Source organism: Zonotrichia leucophrys, chromosome 1 (assembly GCF_028769735.1).
Source record: "Zonotrichia leucophrys gambelii isolate GWCS_2022_RI chromosome 1, RI_Zleu_2.0, whole genome shotgun sequence".
Lineage (NCBI taxonomy): Eukaryota > Metazoa > Chordata > Aves > Passeriformes > Passerellidae > Zonotrichia > Zonotrichia leucophrys.
This window is the reverse complement of record NC_088169.1, coordinates 26881116-26902195: the sequence shown is the minus strand read 5'-3', so window position 1 is coordinate 26902195 and position 21080 is coordinate 26881116. Positions and strand designations below refer to the sequence as shown.

The following is a 21080-nucleotide window of genomic DNA, read 5'->3' as shown; positions in this document are numbered from 1 at the left end:
ATGGATAAATTTAAGGCTGCACTTGTTCTGGCTGGGGTAGGGGATGCTCTCGGTTATCGCAATTTCTCCCGCGAAAACAATGCCTTAGGAGCAAAAATCCAGCAGGAGCTGAAGGAAATCGGAGGGCTCGAGAACCTGGTGCTGTCTCCTGACAAGTGGCCAGTAAGTGACAACACGCTCATGCACATGGCTACAGCTGAGGCTGTCATCACAGGTAGGTACGGCGGGAACAGCGGCCACGGGCTGCAGAGGAGCTGTGGAGCTGCTGCATTTCTTAGAATAAGCTTGATTGCTGGGGAGATCATGAGAAAGCGTGTCAGAAATGCTGCTTTTGTGGATAAGAATGTGCATTAGCTTGGCTGCTCCATAAGCACAATCCTGTGACCCTCTCACAGATTGGGGGATCTTGATTTCTAGAGCATGGACAGGCTCTTCCTATATTTTCCCCAGAGATATACAGTTGGTTAAAGACAAATATCACATGTCCAGCATAACAAACTAATTGCCAAGTAGATTATCTGTATGCTGGAGTACATCAGGGAATAATATAGCCACTAGAGAGTCTTCTGTAACCGATAAGAATTCTTCTGAGTGCATTTTTCACATGTTCGTGTCCAGGCTGGAGTAGAGTTACCTTAGTACCTCTCTCACGCTAAAAGCACTAGTGCTGTCTCCTCTTTGCTGCCCCTCAAACAAAGGGTTGCATCTGTAAAAACCTATTTATTTTATAAGGAGTAAGGAGAGCTCTATGTCTTTAGTCCAAAAAGTATCCTAACACACTGTATTTATAATGAAATCTGCCAGAAGAGTGGAAGTTATTAAGATGTCTTCTAAAATCACAATGGTTTGAGAAAGAACATTTGTTTTTTCTTGAGATGGGGGTAGTGTTTTTAAGATGAGAAGTGCTTGTGTTGACACCTTACCCATCAAACTGGAGCTTTCTGAGACTGGCAAGATCTGGCACAGAAAGTGCACCAGAAGACAGTGACCTCTCAAAAATATTTTGCCTCTTCAGAATGATTCAATTTTTCTTAAATCTCTGAAAAAGCATTCCTGTTTTTTCTGAAAACTTTTAACACTGGGTAACTATGAGTAGCAGAAGCTCCCAGTGTAGCAGAGTATCCTTCACATCAATGAGGTTTCCTTTGTGCTAGTGTTTCACTCCTTTATCTGCCTGCTTCCAATCTGCTCTAAATTTAGTAGGTAGAGATCAGTTGAAGAGTGTGTAGGACACTTCATACTTGGCTATAAGCTAACCAATGGTTTAAGGGGTAGCTAATACACTAAAGATAAGAGTAAGATGTCAGCCTATCAAGAAAAAAGATGACTAGCATATTTCTGAATATAGGCTATGATTAAATATGTATCATATGTTTCTTGCTTATTGAACCCTCTAAAATCATAACTTCTGGGTAATCAAGTCAGTTAGAACAACAGTAAAACAATAATTCTTCTCTTAAGTATAGCAGCCTGTAAATTGCTCTAAAGAAAAAAGTTTAAACTACTTTTTCCATTGACTGTGTTTATCCTACACTCTCATTTCTTTCACCTGGTCAGACAAGCATTTTAAAAAGGTGCTTTCATGGGCTGGAGAGGAAAGAGCAAGATGGAGTAGGGAAATTTAGAAAAAATAATCCTAATTTCACAGCAGCATTGGTGAGTGGGATAAAACAAGTCCTTCTCCTGCTTCCCACAAGGGAAACAAGAACCTCTCCTGCCCACAGCAGGGTCTCCTGACATGGGGAATGCAAAAAAGCCCCATGGCTTGCTCATGGCCCAGCCTAGGGGCCAAATCACCCTCATCAACAGAGTGAAGCTGAAGAAGGTGAACATCTGTGAGGGTGAAGGCATCTGCCACCAGCCCTGGGGACCTACCCCTACTGCTGTGGAAACAGATTTAAAAAAAAAAAGGGCAGGGAAATAAGCAATACAAATATCTGTCGTTCCCTGCCCTGCTCCCTGCACACCCTGTTTGCCTGGCTGGCTGCCTGCTGGCCACAGCATTCCCCAGACACTCACCTGCAGTTGCAGGATATTTGTAGGCTGGGACAAACTTGAAACTTGCCCTCAAAGCCATGAAGTCCTGCAGTCATTGTCGGGGCACTCCTCGGACAGCTCCCAGCCTGAGCTGAGGCAGCAGCCAAGGGGCAGGCTTGTGTGAGAGGCAAAGGCTGTTCCCACCTGGGGAAGGGATTTTGGCCAGTGCTTTGGCAGCTGCACGGAGAACATCCCAGGAGAACAGCCCAGGAGGGGCATGGCCACAAGCAGCCTGGGCTGTGGGCACTGCTGCACACTGAGCTGCTGCTCCCCAAATCCACCCTGTGCCGTGACCGAAAGGCTGATCTGACAATGAAGGACAGACACAACATCTGCTCCCAGGAGGAGTCTGTCCTATAAGGAGGAACAAGGACAGCATCCTCAAATGCAGGAAAACTACCTCTGTAACAACAAAAGCGTTGTCCTTTTCCTCTCTTACTCACACATGGGTTAAAAAAAAATGAGTTGATTTCTAAAGAAAGAACCTGTCCTATTGATGTCTAAGACAGCAATCTGGCTCCAGGCATGGGGAGCCATGGTGGGCTTGAACAGCCTAGAGGTGCTGGAGCACAGGGACTCACTCTGTGCTCTGGGGACAAGGTTTCTGCAGGAGCTGCCAGGCAATAAACCCTGCTCCTGGCTCCCACCTGGATAAACTGTGACACCTGACTCCTAAATCTGAAAAGAGCTGGCAGCTTGAAAGTGTCTTGTTTCTTCAGGGATGTTATGTGGGATTGCTAGCGTAACTGGTAGGGTATTATTTCACGTGAAACAAGAGGAATCTTTGTTCTGCTCTTCATCTTCTTTTCTGCTTGCCTCCATAACTGGTACTTCAGAATGTCTCTTGCTTCTGGGACTCCAAACTTTCCCCTAAGTTAAATTGTGGATTTCCGGAATTCACCACCTCTGACAAAATGAAGATATTTTTAGAAGAACTTCCCCTGCTGTGCCATTCAACCTGTGCAAGTAACCAAGTATTAAATAGGGTTTCTCTAAGTATGCAGAAAATATATAAGTGGATAAATCCCTTTGGCCTCTGTTCCCACTGATTGCACAGCTGTAATAGATGCCAGTGGAAGGTTTTCAGGATTCTTCAAGACCAACAACAGACAACATCAGCCGAGAGAAGCAGCAATACTGAAGAGTCTATGTTTAACAGAGGGAAGGTTCCTTCTTAGGCAAGACTGTAGGACTTTGTAAAAACAATCTGTAAACAGATGTTATTAGTGAGCTTATTACCGAGAGAAATTTATGTGCTGGATACCACCTCAGGCAGTTGAGATTTACTACTCTTACTGATTTTTACAGTATTTTTTTTAAAAAACCTCACCGTTCATGATATTATAAGATATTTGGAACCCTGCATGAAAGACCTACAAATTTTAGACAAAATACATATAACATACAGATTTTAAAAAGGAAGTTGCAATTTGTGTTTTTATCTAGTCATACATATCTCTTAAAGTGATTCCGTAATGTGGTAATTTCAAAAAAAAAAAAGACTTTCATTTTTAAATTGGATTCATGTCTGTAAAGGCAGGGGCTGAGCCAGCCACATCTGGCTTTACCCAAAGCCCATGGCAGCCACTCTGTCACCTGACAGTTGATCACCTCTGTAATGATTTCACACCACAGAGCTTAAATAAAGGCCCTCAGCAGCTACTGTTGATTAAAAGAGTGCTTCATCATGCCTGTGAAGGAATTAAACATGGAAAGAAAAGAAGAGAAAGATGAGACCTGAGAGTCAAGACCATTGTCCCTCCAGCCTGCTGTCATGTTGTGTAAAAATGTGACAGGGGCACCAGAAGCATGACTCAGTATATTGGGAGTGGAAACAGGAATATTTCTCAAACGCACAGTGAGCTTGCTTGCATGTTTGTTTGCTCCTCTGCCTTCACACAACAACCTTCTCTTCCCTGCTCTGGGCAGATTACTGGTGTTTGGAGGACCTGTACCGCGAGCTGGTGAAGCGCTACGTGGATGCTGTGGAGAAGCTCTCGGGCCGGCGGCCGGACCCCGCCACCATCGAGGGCTGCAGGGAGCTAAAGCCAGACAACCACCTCCTGGCCTGGCACACCCCCTTCAATGAAAAGGGTACAGTACCTCTTTCCTTGTAGAGGGCCTGGCTGGAATAGTGCATGCTCTCTGTGTTTGTGGCTATATGGAAATTGTTTCCTTTTCCCCTGACATCAAAGGCCACTACCCCTGAAACATTTCCATGCTTGCCTGGGGATGACAAGAGATCTGCCAAGAATTCCTTCTGTAGGGCACTGTGTCCTCTTGTAAGCAAACCTCTCCCTCTTTAACATCTATTTAAAGAGACTTTGTCATTGGCTCTGTGCCTCAGGGTCCATATCTTTGTCCTTGAGTTTAATGGTTATTTTAAGAAATATTTTCTGCCATTTTTCCTTTAAACATTTGTAGACTTGGATCTTTTCAGTTAAACCAGATCTGAAACAAAATGCCAAGCCTGTAAATTGCTAGAGCACCAACACGTTCACTGAATGGAAAGCAGAGAGTTTTCTCCATTTGGATGCCCTGCTAACAACTATGATTGTTTTCTTGATAGTCCCTAATATTCCTACCCTGGTTTACCTATGCCTGTCCCTCTCTTTCTTTCCCTTTATGATCACTTACTTTTGCAATGAATAAAATTTCTGCTTAAAGGTAAATAACGTGCACGCAGCTCTGTGCACACACATACACACACAGAGCAACTCATCCTGAAATCCTGTAGAGACACCCCATTATCAGAGAGGGGGAACCCAGCCAGCCACAAACGGTGTCAGCTCACACCCATGGTGGCTGCGTCCGTGGTGTGACACTCAGCCACTGCAGAGCACAGTGCCTCAGCAGAACTGCCTATTGATGCAACACCATGGCAAAGACCCTGTGGCACAGTGCCATGGCTATTTCTGGGTCTCTGCAGCCAGTTTTCTCTGACGAATAAAGCACCTCTCACTTGTCCCCTGCTCAACAGCTGCTGGGAGTGAAAAGGGTGTATTCTTCCCACCCTGCTATCAGCCAGCCAGATCCGAGAAAGTGCCCCTTTGGCAGTTGTCATGTGTTTTGTGACTGACAGTGGATACAATTTGGGGAAAATAATTGTGGGAGCTGCTGTTGGCCCCAAGTAGGTCTTAACATTGTTTGACAAGCAGTTGAGTATGGCTGTTGCAGTGGACTCATGGTCCACTGCAGTGTTGGAGCTACCACTCTTCACTCAGCCTTCCTCCTCCCCAGCTTTCCATGGACTATCTGCTTTGGGGATACTCTGGGCTAGAAGAATCTAAAATTAATTCCTTCTTTGACATCTGTCAGCTAAAAGCCACTTTCTCCATCTGGTCTGACAAATGAGCATTCGGAACATTTCAGGAAGCCTTTTTTTCACCCTGAGAGCAGAAGCACCTGAAGTGAAGATGTTCTGTCTTCTATGGGACCCAACAGTGCTATGGACATAATTAACTTTTAATTGAATTTGCACAAAATTCTTCTTGAGGCAAAAACATGTCATAGGCATTGAATGCCTGGGATTGAATGCCTAGCAGTCAGACTATATTTTGGATGGGCTGGAACCAAAGGTTGATTTGCTGTGGGCATTCTATCTTATCTTGCTTCCAGCAATAATTCGTGTGCCAGCATTCATGGACTTAGGTAATTTTGCATTACTTATGGATGTTTCTCTGCTCAAATTCTTGTGGGTTTAGTCAGCACACTGAATCCCTAAGTCAAATTGCTCTATGTGTCTCTGCCACCTCATGTCATGCTTGTTGCCACACTCATTGCAGAGATACCTGGGTTATGTTAGAGGCTGATGAGATTCCTGTGACCACCAGAAAACCTGCCCAAGATTGTCTAACACCTTCCATTTTAAGAGCTTGTTTACAATTTACAACACGATAAGCACAAGGCTAAAATTCTCTCCATTAAGAGTTTGCCTCTGTTTGTCTGTAAGTACTCGTTTAAAGTTTTGATGCAGGTGAGTCTGCTGTTTCTGAGACACATTAAAATGTTTTGACCCAGTGCCAAAGCTTCCAATTCTTCAGAAGAGGATCATTGATGTTATGGAACTGGAACTAAAATTTAAATAAGGTAGTACCCCTGAGCCAGATATTTGCTTTTGGAGTGACTGCAAGAGGCCAGTCAAATGGTGGGTCAAATAGCTGGGGTCTACCTGTATCACATGTACTTCAGGCTGAGACTGCTGCATCCAAGCAGGTCTTTATTTGCAGCTGTAGAAGCAACTTCTGGGCCTCCTGGAAGCATCTGAGAACTTTTTGCAGGTGGTATTGGCAGAGGACCATGAGGGAAAAGTGTGAGGAAAAATGAGGAAAGTGAGGGGAAAGTTGAAGAGAAGGTTAAGCTGCAGATGCACAGGAGATAAAGGTGCTGGGCTCTAAGTCTTCATGCAGAATGATCTGGCGTCACAAAAAGCACATCCTCTTCAGGGCTTAGCATCCATTACCCTAATCTTTGTTATTCTACAGGTGTTGAGTGAAGAAAATCACACTGAGGTATGACATACTAAAAAAGAATAATGTAGTGCATGAATGAAAAGGAAAATAACTGGGAAACAGATAGGTACAGCAAAAATTCACTGTCTCCTTCAGGACAGCAATTTCAGGAGACTTCTAATGAAACTTGGAGGTCATGAGCTCAAAGCAAGACAAAAAAAAAGGACTTCACACAACACCTACATAAGCTGCATAACTATTTTCCAATGCCAATTTGCAGATGCTACAGTTCATGTGAGTTTGAAAACGAGCTGGGCAAATTCACCCAGGGGAAATCCTTCAAGGGTTTTTAAGCAGAAAGATGAATAGCCAGCTGCCTCCTGGATCAGGGAGACAAATTGTCAGCAGCTTAGTTAGTACAAGGGGATAATGTGACTTTTACTCTTTCTTGAGTATCCTCCTCATCGTCAGACATGATAAATTGGCTTGACCTTTGGTCTGATCATGGAGGACAGTGCTTATGTTGTCACACGTCACTCCTGTTGCTTGGACTAGTCTTACTGTCCCCTGTGTCCTGAGTTCAAATGGTAGATGTGAGAGATGGGATTTAGTCCCTGCAGCTCTGTCTGGGTTTAATGCTACTCCATGTGATGGAATTTTTTGTTACCAAGTTTACTTGTCTAATTCTGCAGAAGGTTTTAATGGAACTTCCCAGACGATAGGAAGGCAATGAAGTGGCAAAGACAAGCTCCTCCAGACCAGCAGTCAGATTACTGTAGTACATCTTCCACTTTGGATATACTGAGAGATGTCATTTAATTAGCAGCTTTGTATAGTGCAAGAGCCTCCCCTCTTGGACATCCAGCATGGACTGTGTCCTTTGGAGAAACCAGGTCTGCACAGTGAACACTCTCATCTGCTACTCTATGGCAGCAGATGATTTAATGAAGAGTTTCGTCTTGCAAGCAGGAGATATTTCTCCCAGTTGAGTGGTGCCCTGGAAGACTGGATTTCCTTCCTGACTCTTCCTTGTGGTTTCCATGTGATCTGTGGGCTAGGCAGACAGTTTCATCTGCTCCTGGAGAGCTGCTCTAGGGGAGAGGAAGAACTCTTTTCATAAGAGAGAAATTCAGATATTGCACCTGGAAATGCCAGTACGTGGCTTATGTTAGTTTGGCTCAGGCTTCAGTTTGGTTTGAAGCAGATCTCACTGCCACCCCCACTACTCCACTTGGATCACACTGATAATCTTAGGACGTTGGAGCTGGAGCCACTTGGCATGAGACTTGATGGCAAGAGATGTTCCAAAAGAGCCCCTGGTGCTTTGCTGTCACAGCAGACAAAGCCCAGTGGAGCAGCTGAGGGCTCTTCTCCAGATAAGTGACTGAAAGCTGTGACCCTGGCTCCTTGGCATCTGCTGCTTCAATTCACTCTGGCCCCCGAGCTGCTCCTACTATGCCATCATACACACTAATGGACATGCTGCCTTTCTGAAACATGCTGCCTGCCTGGGAAAGACAAGGAGAGTGGGCTCCTAATGCAGGTTCACATAAGTTAAAATTAGGTGGCATAAATATGCCCCTTATCTTCCAGGAACCTAGAAGAGAAATGCTGATTGCTCTCAGCTATTCCCAAGGTCACTGGGAAGTGTGATTGAGCAAAGACAGCTCTGAAAAATGCCAAGTACTTTGAGAAATAGAAGCCTATCCATCTCAGGGTTGTTGCCTGCAATGAGTTAATGCTTTTTTGGGCATTGGCTCACCAGCTGCAAAGAGGAGATAATCACCTCACTGGTGCCTGGTGAAGATAAGCTCATTAAAACTTCTCTGGGATCCTAAAATTACTGTGATAAGTACTGCAGAGAAACTCATTAGTAAGTTTAACTCCATTCAATGAAGTGTTTAAAAGTTGAACACCTGGGATCACACATTCAGTGCTAAGGATTAAAAGAAATTCTGAATTAGCTCTTCAATAAACAAATTTTGTACCACATGGGGGTGGAAGTTCCCAAGACTAAGCTTGGTAAGTGTAGGCTGTAGCACAACAAGCACTAATTTCAGGTTGCATGAGAAACTTCAGTCGTGACATTGCCTGACTTTGTAGGATTTGGCTCTGTAGCCTTTAGTTTCTTTTGGACACATTATTTTTGTACGTAGCAGAAACTGGTGAGGCATTAAAATTGAAAGGTGAACTGTGAAGCTCATATGAAGTGTTTTAATTGTGTTTACAACTATAAAATAAGGGTGTGTGGAAAAGTATCTGTTTCTCAAGCTCTGTTTCTGGTGTGGGTCCCCAGAGCAAGCAAAACAGCAGTCAGCCAAAAATGAATGAAGATGGGATGAGAGTTTGGATCAAACAAGTCCTGTGAACAAGAGAGCACACGGCTTTCTGAGCCAACTGTGGTCTTCATAGCACTTGATTGTACTGGAATATTCCTGTAAAACCAGAACGATTATGTAGGAGCAAAATTCCTCACAAGAAATTTTCAAAACTTGTAACTCATTTTGCATGGTAATTTCCCATTCCCCGGAAAGTTCCCTTCCCACACATGAACTGAATTAATGAAGTGTGCTTGTCTCACATTTTATCAACATATTTGTGTGAGATCAGTCTCCTTTTAAATGCATGGTGTTATCCTTTTGCTCTAGGTTCTGGATTTGGAGCCTCCACAAAAGCCATGTGTTTAGGGATGCGATACTGGAAGCCAGAAAGGCTGGAGTCGCTCATTGAAGTGAGCATTGAGTGTGGACGAATGACTCACAACCATCCCACAGGTAATGCCTGCACTCTGACATCCCCTCAGGCAGCTTTGCTCTTCTGCAGGGACTGACATGGCTCCTGTGAACTCCCCTGGTTAACCCACTTCTGCTTTGCAGGCTTCAAGGCCTCAGTTTGAACTTTGCTCGGTTGATACATGCATGTGTATATTACTTATGTAGGCTTATATATTTGCTTGTATATTATGCTTACAACATCCTCAAGCACAGTTGTTTTCTCTCCTAAAATCCCAAAATGTAAACATAGCCTGCCTTGTCCAAAGCATATTCATGTTAGTTCCCCTGATCAAATTTTAGGATTCATGTATATCTAGATGACTCACTGTTACCATGCAAATTTATGGTTCAGGGGATAACGACATTTTTCTCTTGGCGGGTTTTGTCATATCCAATCACTGTAGGTAAAGGTAGTAAGCCAAAAAAATCCTAACTCCACATATTTTAGGATATAATCTGAAACATTTTCTAAACAAAACCTAAATAAGCATATTTAATGTTGCTTTTACTATTAAGGTCTGTCATTTTGATAATTTTAAGCTACGTAAACATGTATTCATTTTGTCTGTTTTAAACAGCAACAAATAAAACCATAATGAATGGTGACATGTTCAACACACTCAGTGCTATGAAGCATCAGAAAAGTCATTATGATGCCATAAAATTAGGGAAAAGCATTCAAAACAAAGCAGAAAATTAGGCTGGCATGTAAAGTCTGTGGTGCATTAGCAGCCATAAGACTGCTTGTAGTCTGTGTCCATCACATCAGAAAGGGCTTATGAGACCCAGAAAATGGCAGCAAGGAGGATGCAAGTTGTCAGACATCTTCCATACAATGAGAAATTACATCCGGAAAGAGTTTTCACCTGGGAAAAGAAACAAGTAGCACAGCAGGAAGGCAGGAAGGAGAGAGGTGGAAGGACCCCACGCACCTCACTGCCATCCTGAAACATGTCAGGGAAATGTCAGTTGTGATCCTCATAACTCAGACTCAGAATACCCACAAAGTGTGTCAGTTGGGACTGAAACATGAAGACAAAGGAAATACTTGCCCATGTTATGCACAGTGAAGCCTCAGACCTTGCTGCTACAGGCCGCTGCAAAGTCCACAAGTATGCCTGGGTTCAAAGGAGACCGGGCAAAGAGGCTGTCTTGTCAAAATCAAACAAGCTGTGTAATTAGAATGCCCCCTAAAAGTAGCCTGGTTGCTCAGGGGAATGGAGAAGCCAAACCACTTCACTCTGGGCTTCCCTCTGTCCTACAGACACCTTGCCCAGCTGTGCTTTCTTCCCCAGAGGGGAGCAGCAGGCTCTGTGAGGGCTGCCATGAGCAGGGACAGCAGGGTGACAGCAGCAGGGGTGGGCAGCCTGGGGAGGGGGCAGGAGGAGACTGCCAGCCCCTGCACACCTTGAGGGCACACTCCAGCCTCTGCCACCTTCTGAGAGAGCTGTCCACTGCCCCCTGCTAGCCCTTTGATTCACACTCTAAACCCTCTGCTGCCACCTTCACAGTGAACGTGGCCCTCAAGGATCTTTGTGGCATCTGGCCTAGATGCTGTCTATCTGTGAGACCCTGTGGGCTGGGTCTACACGGGCTGTTATTCTTTATGAGAACATCTATGGGACTCAAGCTGGATGTGCCTTGGGCCTGACCCAGTATTGCAGGTTTGTGGCAGAGAGAATTAGTAAACACCTCATCTAGGCTTGTCACCTCCTGAGATAATTTGTTTTATCTTCAGCAAAACACACAAAATTCACAATTGCCTCTATGCATGCGTGAATGCTTTTGGACCCATGCACTGAGAGAAGAACCTGGATCAATATTTTGCTCAGCTAGGATTTATTTAAATGACTGACTGGTTTTCTTAAGCTTCTTTTGCACATTGCACCAGATTGTTTTTTTGCCCTTGCCAGAATGCCAAGAGGACAAATACAAGAAATGAGCTGAGTGTTTCTGGTGTCATGGAAGTGTTGAGTGCCCATCAACAGTTACAACATTTGTAATATTTAAAATGTTGAAATATTTGTGACCAAAGTAGAAGACAAGCATGTCTTCCTTGGACAATTTCTTCCTTCTTCTAAGGGGACATGGGTTTGTTCTCTTAGAGTTAAATGAGCCAGAAATAGTGTTAGATCTAACAACCACAACTCTTAAACTGGATGATGCTGTAAACAAGCTGATATAGCCTGTAATTGAATCACTTTGTACAAGTCAATTATTTCATGTGACTTCAATTAGAAGATTTTCAGTATCCCATTGGCAGATGATGTTCATTTTTGACCCCTACCTCAATTTCTATCACATTACACCACTGAGAACAGAAGCTCCCTTCCATGTAAGATAAGTCGCAAACCAAGGGGCAGCACTCATTAGCCAATAATCTCGACATGCCACAAGCCAGGCTGCAAACAGGCAGAGAGGGGTTGTGTACATTTGTTAATCTACCTGGCAGCCATGAGGCATTCCACTGGTGATTTTAAGAGGAAAAACAAGGACAAAAGGATGGTACCAGCACAGATGCACACTGGTAATCCTCTTTATCTGTGAATTCCAGGTTTCCTAGGGTCCCTTTGCACAGCTCTCTTTGTGTCATATGCAATACAAGGGAAACCCCTTGCTCAGTGGGGCAGAGAAATGATGAAGGTTGTGCCTATGGCTGAAGAATACTGTAAGAAGACCATTCGTCACATGGCAGGTACCAAGTCTGGATCAAATGTTTATTTTCTTAAGGCTATCTTTAGCTGGAAAGGCACTGAAGAAATGTCACTCCCTAGTCTTTACACCTTTCTGCTTTCCCCCCCTCTCCTCCCTCCAGAGGCTGTCCTCCTGCTTTCTCTGCTCAGAGAAGTAAGCCCTTCACAGGTGGTGCCACCTTCTTCTACCACCAGTTAGTTCCCTGGTGTATTAGTGGCAAAAATACAAAGCAAAACAGCAATGACCATGCCCTACTGCACAGTATTATTTTTAGGGAATCTTCAGAGATTGCTGGGCAGGGGGGAGGAAGGAAATTAGATTTAGCAGGTCATTAGGCAAACTGACTGCTGAGATTAATTATTCAGCTGCTTTTCATCAATTAGTGCAGTTCAACATCTTCCTTAAGGAAAACCACTGCCACTCCTCATCATACCAGGAAAATTTCACCTGAGATGCCTCCTGGCCAAGAGTTGGCTTTTGACCACAATTCAGATTTGCCTTGTTGCTTTTCTGAACGGATTTGTTTCAAACAACTAAGTGTTACCCAACTACTGAACTTGATACTACCACTTTATTATTGCTATGCATGTGATCTTAGGGGCAAAGGTACCTTAGTCCCCCCTTGCCAGGAAATGATGTTTGTAATGGTGAGACCTGCCGTGGACAGATGAGTATCATTACATGGAAACATCAAGGTAAGAGATTAAGGGACAGCTGTTGAGAAAGACTGAATTCTATAGAAATCTTTACTCAAGAGCACTCAGAAATTAAAATTAACCCCTGAAGAAAAGCTGCTGCTTTAAAATCTGACAGGAGCTCTGGGAAGGCTTTCTGAAAGACCCTGCGTTTTCATCCGTGCCTCATTGCACACCAGGATTTTTTTAGCAGAGACCCATGAGGAGCAGGTGCAGGATTAATGTGATCAAGCTTCTCTCTGAGTGGCTTTGCAGCAGGTCCCTGTCACTCCACTGGAGCAGGACCCCTCGTGTGGAGGTATGTGTGCTGGGCTCCTGAGGCATGCCCTCCAGCCAGTGCCCGTATTGTTGAGCTCCATCCTATTTTGGTAATGGGAAAAGTGTCCTGCATTAAAGTTAAGCTCCTTGGCTGCTGAGATGCGCTGCAAAGAAATCCTGCCAGAGTCCTCCAGTTTTAGAAAATCCTATTTTAGCTATATTATCCCCCATGGATAACAAACAGAGAGTTTGTTATCCATGTCACAGAGAGTTCGACTCTACACCCCTCCCTGATATCCAGTTGCAATTACTGGCCAGAGGGATCTATGGACCTGAATGTGACCATCACCTGAGATGGGCTCAAGGGATGGTCCAGAGCCATGCTAGGGGTAGTGCCATGGGATTCCATGCTACAGATACACCCAACAAAAATCTCCTTCGGCTGCTTGATCCCTCTATTTCTGAAACTGTGGAACAAGCAGATTGCTTGTTAAGGTGCTACATAGAAAACATTCAGTTTTGAGGCATTTATGTTTATTTTCATGTGGGAATTAGGGGAAAAACACCCACAAACAAACAAACAGCCAGCAAAAAAGAAAGAGACAGGTCAGGTCACTCACATTTCTAAAAACTGTTATAACCAGCTGCTGTAGTGGGTATTGATAGTGAACATTTACTTTGCTTACATTTGTTTTGCTGTAGATGCCATAAATACATCTAGATGCTCTCCTTGGCCTGATAGCTGTAAATGCCCTTTCAGTCTGTTTTTGTAAACACCTCCCCTTTTTAGGGTTCTGGTGGATGGAATAAAGCCAAGCTGGGTCATAGTCTCAGAAAAAGGGCAGCTGGACATTTCCAGGTGTCTCAGGCACATGGTTGAATGCTCATCACTGGCTGGGGCACTGGCAGCTGACAACTTTGTAAAATTTTCAGGTCCTACGGAGCAGCTTGGATTTTTACAAAAAAGTCCCTTAAAGATCTTAATTGCCAAAGAAAGTCACCACTGTGGCATTTTAGGAAAAGAAGCAAAATCAGATTACATCCTTCAGGTGAATGGTTTGGTTGTGCTTTGTGTGTGCTTCTCAGCCCTTGCAGCACTCACCACTGAGCAGCCAAGCAGGAGAGACACAGGGAAATGCAGGAATGCTAAATTTTATTTTGCACCCATAGTCCCATCCCAAATTGCTAGTTTGCCTTGGCACACTCAGCCATCCAGGCCACCCCTCTGTTCTCCAATTCCTGACCCCCCCCCAGCTTGCCAGGCAGGGTTTCCCTCAGGTCTCAGTTCTGCAGGCAGGTGCAAGGGGATGTGCTTAACAGTTCAGTGTGGCTGACTTAGTTGCCTTTGCAAGCCTTTATAAAAAGGGTGAACCAGGGCATTAGCTTGAAAATAAACTAAATTTAATAAGTTTTACACAGGGAACATTAAGCATGATTAGAGATCACTCCCCAAAGGGAAAGAAAAAAAGGAGAAAGACATATGATTATTAAAAAAGGCTTATTTCTACAGGCACAGGTAACAGATATGTATTTTATTTATCCCTTTGCTACATTTGATATGTATTACAATATATGCAAATGAGAATTTTGGACTTTCCTATCTGTTTTTTCCTAATGATCACACAATAAATGAGATGCAAATAGAACAGAAATACTGGAGAATTTATCCAAATAAAAATTGATAACTGAGGTAGGTGGCAAATTGTATTTAGGATGTGGAAGCAATTTTAGATATTCTTTAATCATAATAAAGGTATCAAAACTGACAAAGAATTATTTTCTTTTTGTTGACTCTTATCTTTTCCTTGGAGTGCTCTTCTGAAAATTCTTGTAAAATTTCATCTTGATACATATTAAATGACATTAAAATAGCACAAAATTCTGAAAGTATTTTCTTCATTGCATCCTCTGTTTTCAATTAGAAGTCTCACTCCATACATACTTACTATTTATGCAGTATATTACTGTAAAATACCTGGGGTTTCATGTCCATCATTATCCTGAAAATGTTAAAGTAGAACTGAAAATGTTCTTGAAATGAAATACTACATCATTAATTTCTTTTGCCTTCAGAATATCAAGAGCACTGGTTTTACTTTGAAGCCAAGTGGCAGTTTTATTTGGAGGAGAGAGAAATCAATGAGGAAAATCAGAATCAACCTGTCTTTCCAGCCAACTATGATGCTGAGGAGAGAGAAAAGGTAACTGCAACTTGCAAAAGTTCTTTGGATAGCTCTGAACCAACAGAGGTATTTTCAAAGAGACCACTATTTTTCAACTGATGACAGTGCCAGTGTAGTACCTGAGCAGGTACAAAATACAGGCCAAGGCTATCTGAGGGTAGAAAAGGCAACTGTCCTCCCCGGAGCTCTCATTAAAGCCTAATGGAGCTGTGGCCAGAGTCTGACAAAAACACCCTCAGGTATTACAAGCTGGATTTTGTCTTGTTTAGTGGAGGGTGTCCCTGCTCCTGGCAGGGGATTGGAACTCAATGGTCTTTAAAGGTCTTTTCCAATCCAAACCAGTCTATGATTTTTTGGTCCTTTGAGCAGAAGACAGACATGCCAAGTGATTGATTCGCTGCCAACCTGGGCTGTGCCAAGCTAGTTTTAAGTGTCTTGAGAGATGGTGTTTCACCACATTCCATGAGATCCTATTTTATAATGTACATGATCTTTTCTTTGCTGGCTATATCTTCTTAACTCGAGAGAAATAATGTGTCTTCTTCCCTGCTGTTTACAGCTATCTGATATGGGCTGGCACCCCCCAAATCTCTCCACTTAGCAGCTAAGCAATAAGTATGTGGCTCTTGACACCTTTTGCCATAAATCAATCCCTTTTTTCCAGATTATGTAAATATAGTTCTATGCTTATGTGCCACTTTGTGTATTTTTAGGTGATGAAGTCTGATTGACTGTGGATAATAAGAAACTGCTCACTCTAAGTATAAAGAATATTCCTTTCCAGGTTTATTTTACTAATTCAGTGCCAAGAATTTGCTACTAGCTTTATATTCCTTCCAGTACTACTGAAGTCTCCGCAGAGCTTTAGAAGAGATTAAACCAAACAGCAATTTCCCATGGCCATTTCAAGAGGGAACTGTATGAACTTCTAATGCAAAAGCAAAATTGACCTTTGTTACCCTAGCCCAACTATTTTGGCCTACTGAGCTATGTATTTTGATGAACAAGAAAGGAAAAATGGTGCTTGAGCCTTAAACTCCCCCATCAGGCAGAGATAAGATACTTTATTAGTGTGCTAGCAGCTATGGAAAGAATAGATGGAGAAGGCAACTGCTTTGCCTGCTTTTTCCCAAGAGTGCTCTCCCTTTGCCTTCCCTCCAGACTAGCTGTCTTCTTGTGTTTGGGAATACAGCCAGTAGCCTTTCCACATGCAGAGCACCAGTGTCTGGCCCACAGATCACCACATGTGTGTTCCTGCTTGGTCAGGTGCACCTTTCTGCTAGCTGTATGTGAAAGTGAAGCCCTCAAATGTGGCTTGGATTGATCCAAGCACGTTTCAAAGGCAATTTCCCTCCCAAAAAGAAATCACACCCTGAAATGTTTAGCAGCAAAGGCCATATTCTCTATAAGCTGTCATATATAATTTTTCAGCGATGTGCCTTTGGAAGATGCTAGATATATGGTGAATGGGCAGACATTGCTAAACATGTGGGATCAGCCTTGGCTCTGCAAACAAAACACTCACCTGACTCACTTTCCTGTGATGGACACAATGTGCTACAAACTGAGGGAGGAAAGAAACCAAAGACATCCAGGACAATTAGACCATAAGGACCTTGTTTCCTTAAGATGAAGTTGCTTAACCTAGCATTGAGAAAGAACCCAGAAAGGTGGGAAAAAAAAAAAAAACAATGGAAAAGAAGTGCTAGCCAGCAGAGGGTCAGCTCCTGAAGGGTGGGGAAGTCAGAGGCAGCTGTAATTACTGGTGGCAGAGGTTGACAGCAACGAAGGGAGATGTGAATTACCTCCTGGGCTTGGCAGCAGCTCAGCACCTTCAGCAGGAGAGTGCATGCTAACACCCCATCCAAGTCCTAGGTCCTTGCTGGCCCACCCAAGGGAAGCTGGGCTGGTGCCACAGCACAGGGCTGCACAAGGGCACTGGAGCTGAAAGGAGAATGAAGCAGTTTGGGAAGTGCTGCCTTGGGGCAGCTAAGTCCTACCAGGTTCAGTCCCAGGACAGCTATCTGCAATGTAAAGCTGTTTCAGCAAGGCAAGATGACATCGGACATGCGCAGAGCATCAGGGATGAGCAGGAATAACTGGGGTGACACTTGAGCAGCCTGGCTGCACACCCAGAATAGCCCCTCTGTGCTGAGCCCTCCTGCCTTTGGTAGCATTGAAAGTGTCTGTGCTGCTCCACCAGCATCCAAACTGCAGCAATAGGGCTGGAAAATTGCATGGGGGAGAGGATGGCATACAGGCATAAATAATCCCTCTAAATTGTAAAAAGAAAAAAAAAGAAAGAAATAGAGTGAAGCTGCACTCTGACCTCTGACTCTGGCATGTTTGATGTAAGTGTAGATAAATCTCAACCAAGTGTGAAATAGGTCAGGTGAAAGTGAATAGAGAGAAATGCCAGCTCTTCACACATGATGCAGAAGCCAAAAGCCAGACAACCAGGAACACCCAACTTGCCATGATGCAAGTTAAACTTCAGGAAATAAAGTTGCCCATTTCGTCATAGGGCAATATTTTTTAACTACAAATTTCTTCATGTTGAGATAATTTGGGGATGGAAGTACCAGCTCTAGAGAAAATCCAATTTTCCTTTGCAAGTCTCAAAACTGGGTTTGGAGCTCTTTGTCCTGCCTTCTTCTCCTGAGGAAGAGCTGTTTTTTACATTTGCAAATTATTTTCCCTTTTGTTCAACAACTACTTTTAGAAGAGGAGAGAAAAGGCTTGATATTGTCATTGTATTGGAAAAGTTCCCATACCTTCTCAGTGATTTCTCACAGGCAGCTCTTCACAGCACAATCAACAAACTCGCAGCTCTACCAGCTAACTCACTCTTTTGTAGCACTCTTCTTACTGGACACAGCCGTGGCCTATTAAGGGCCTAATTCTTTTGTTCCTAATTTTTGGTGATTAGCACAGCTGCAACTCCTCAGGGGTGAGACTACCTTCTGCACTATTTTCTTACATTCTCCACAGCTTGGCAAGAAAAAGACAGAGAAAGGGGCTTGAATTACATAGTCTGAAATGAAGGCCCTAAAGAAATTACAGGATCAGAACATTTTCACCCTCCATGAAAGTTTGGCTAATTAAAACGTGCAAATGTGTGACAAGAGGAGCTGAGAATATTCCCAGAGGCAGTAAGAGGACTGATGAAGTGTATCCTTACCTGTTGTCATATAGCACAGGAGTTCTGCATACTGCTAGAGTTCCATACCTCCCTGACGTTTCTTGTAGGCAGCTCCTCTAGGCACTGACTTTTCCTTCTCCTCACAGCAGCCAACTGACTGCAGTTCCCCTCAACCACCCAACCCACTCTTTTATAACACTCTTCTTATTGGCTACAGGTGTGGCCTGTTAACATCAGGCCTGCATCTAATCGTTAGTAATTGGCTCAGCTGCAAATTTTTAGGGGGTAGATTACTTTCTATACCACCTTCATTTACCTATACTGTATGCCCCTACACTTACCAACTGTATTATTTTTATATGACAAGGAATTTCTAGGATGTGAACTTGAAATCTGTCTTGATCTACTTTTTGGCATTTCTGGCTTTCTTAAACCAGCCTCTTGGCCTGGTGCATTAAGTTGGGGTGCAGGCTTATACCGGGCATCACCAGGACTGCTGGAGCTGCCTCTGTGGCTCGTCCCACGCTGCACCAGAGGAGCCACAGCACTGCCCCTGCTGCCCTTTTCCAGTCCCAGGAGCCATTCCCACTCAGCAGGGGAGATGCCAGCCTGGCATGGCCTTGCCCCAGGCCTGCAGCTCCAGTGCCCTGCCCTGACACAGCTGTGTCTCCACAGACGTACCGGCGCTGGAGCTCCGAAGGCCGGGGGGGACGGCGAGGCCACGACGCCCCCATGATCGCCTACGACGCCCTGATGGGCTGTGGGGGGGACTGGACAGAGCTCTGCAACCGCTCCATGTTCCACGGAGGTGAGGTTCCCTGTGCCTCCCGTCCCTGCCAGGGCTGGGACAGAGCCCCCCTGGCTGTCAGCTGCCTCTGTTGTCCAATCTGCCATTCTGTCTGTAACATTGTCACCTCTGGTTTTAGCCTCTAAACCCCATTCTTCTGGCAGCAGCTGCCACACAAGCCATTTACAGCACTTTTCAAACGCTGCTCCATCTACATCTCATGCTTCCTCCAGAGGTACATGAGGTCTAAGTCCAGTATGGCTTTCTAAAGGGCTGACAGAATGTGGGCACCTTTGGCAAAACAACCTTCTAGCTGCATGTAATGAAACCAAGTTAGGGAGAAAAATAATACAGCACCCAAACAAGTGCCAGCCAAATAAAACCTAGCACTTGGAGGCACACAATTAAGTACTTCTACAGCTTTGTGAGAGGGAACTTTCTCAATAGCAGATGCATCTTGCTGGGCTTTTGAGGGCCAGCACAGCTGGGGGGTAGGACCCCAGCCCTAAATCACCGACTCCCTCCCTTTGTGGTTAGGGCCCTTTACAGAGGCTCTGGGTCTCTCACCTGCCCCAGCACCGTGGTGAGAGCTCACAGACCCCACTGCAGACCCTGGCAGACACAAACCCACAGGCACTGCATGCACAGAGCACCAGGGCTCCTCAGCAGGGCTGGATGTTTTAGAGCCTGCACTGTGCTGTGCTGTGCATAGGGAAGAGACACTGTCCAGTCCAGAACCTTTGTTGTATAGTAGACACCCCTGGAGCTATTATTCCCTCCTTTGTTCTTAGCAATGGTTAGCTGCCTGCAAGTGCTGCTGTGCTGGGGCAGATCTTCCCAAACCAAGTCAGCTGCCAGCCCAGGAGTGCACACCACAGTGGCACGTCCGTGTGCTTGCCTTGGCACCACTCTCTTGCTTTAGGCATCCTAGGCCTTTAGGACTCACCCAACATGCCCCCACTGCACTCCATATGCTGGAATACGTGTGGAACACTCCCTCCATCGGTGTGGAATGCTCCCCCTCCCGGCAGGGCAGTGTTTGGCTGTGTGTGAAGGCGGCACTAAGAGCGCACTGCGATTGTGTTTGACCCTGCAGGGGAGAGCGCGGCCACGGGCTCCATCGCGGGCTGCCTGTTCGGCCTGGTCTACGGCCTGAGCAAGGTGCCCAAGGGCTTGTACCAGGACCTGGAACAACGGGAGAGGCTCGAGTTCTTGGGCGAGAACCTTTACCGGCTATCCATGGAGGAAAAGTAAAGCAGTTTCTGCCATTTTCTCTTTCTCTAAAGATTATATCAAACCCTGTAGATATCTGACTGGCATTCATAGTGAAGGAGGTAGCCCTGAATTAGTCTGAAGAGCTCTATGTACATTGCGTGCAAGTGAAGATAGTTGAGTTATTAGACTGATTAGAATTATTAGATTGATTAGATATACGTGATATTTGTGGGTTTTTTACAGATTTAGGGATTTCTAAATATAAGGAGTGCTGCTTAAACCTCAAATGGCAAAAAAGAAATAAAACATCTTTTGACCGATTTCAGTCTAACTTGCTAAAATACCACTTCTTAAACAGCTGTTTCCAGTAATTACACATATGAAATTAATTTTCAGAACTAATGCTTTCTTGCAAAACTAATGGTAGTACCCACTCACGGGGATATTCTCTGTATATTTGACAATCCTTTCACCACTGTGTCCCTCCTTGTTCTCAAATCTAATGTGTCTGTGACACTTGTAAACCTAATGTCTCATGGATTAGCTTCTAATGAATCACTGATCCCTGTATCAGCACTGTGGTGTAAGGTATTGTTACATTAGAAGCTTCCAAAAAAGGAAAAGCCAACACTAAAAATACCTCCAAGGAACAAGCAAAGCATCAGTGTGTCTAAAATTTCTGATCAATGTGTCTAAAATTTCTGAATTATGTTTTTATTCTTCTTCAGTCTTCAGAACAAAAGTTTCTCTAAAATATAACTGACTGAAATATTTGTAAATAAATTAATCTTGCACTATTTTCTAAGTATCAGTCTTTATTTTTAGATTGAACAGATTATATGTT

At 44.2% G+C, this 21080-nt stretch overlaps 1 protein-coding gene across 1 annotated transcript; it reads left to right on the top strand.

The window, feature by feature from the left end:
- On the top strand, window positions 1–20275 carry ADPRHL1 (ADP-ribosylhydrolase like 1). Its single transcript, XM_064711652.1, has 7 exons — window positions 1–214; window positions 3967–4131; window positions 9137–9262; window positions 11817–11957; window positions 14983–15110; window positions 18910–19042; window positions 20118–20275. Exons 1-7 carry the CDS (start codon window positions 1–3, stop codon window positions 20273–20275), a joined length of 1065 nt encoding a protein of 354 aa, XP_064567722.1.
- Window positions 20276–21080: the final 805 nt, after the last annotated feature.

What these genes read in the sequence shown, in the direction of transcription:
- ADPRHL1 (XM_064711652.1), top strand. Translation starts at nt 1, where the DNA reads ATGGATAAATTTAAGGCTGCACTTGTTCTGGCTGGGGTAGGGGATGCT. An exon ending in AGCTGAGGCTGTCATCACAG is followed by an intron (nt 215 to 3,966) that starts GTAGGTACGGCG and finishes TGCTCTGGGCAG; the next exon opens with ATTACTGGTGTTTGGAGGAC. An exon ending in ATGCTGAGGAGAGAGAAAAG is followed by an intron (nt 15,111 to 18,909) that starts GTAACTGCAACT and finishes GTGTCTCCACAG; the next exon opens with ACGTACCGGCGCTGGAGCTC.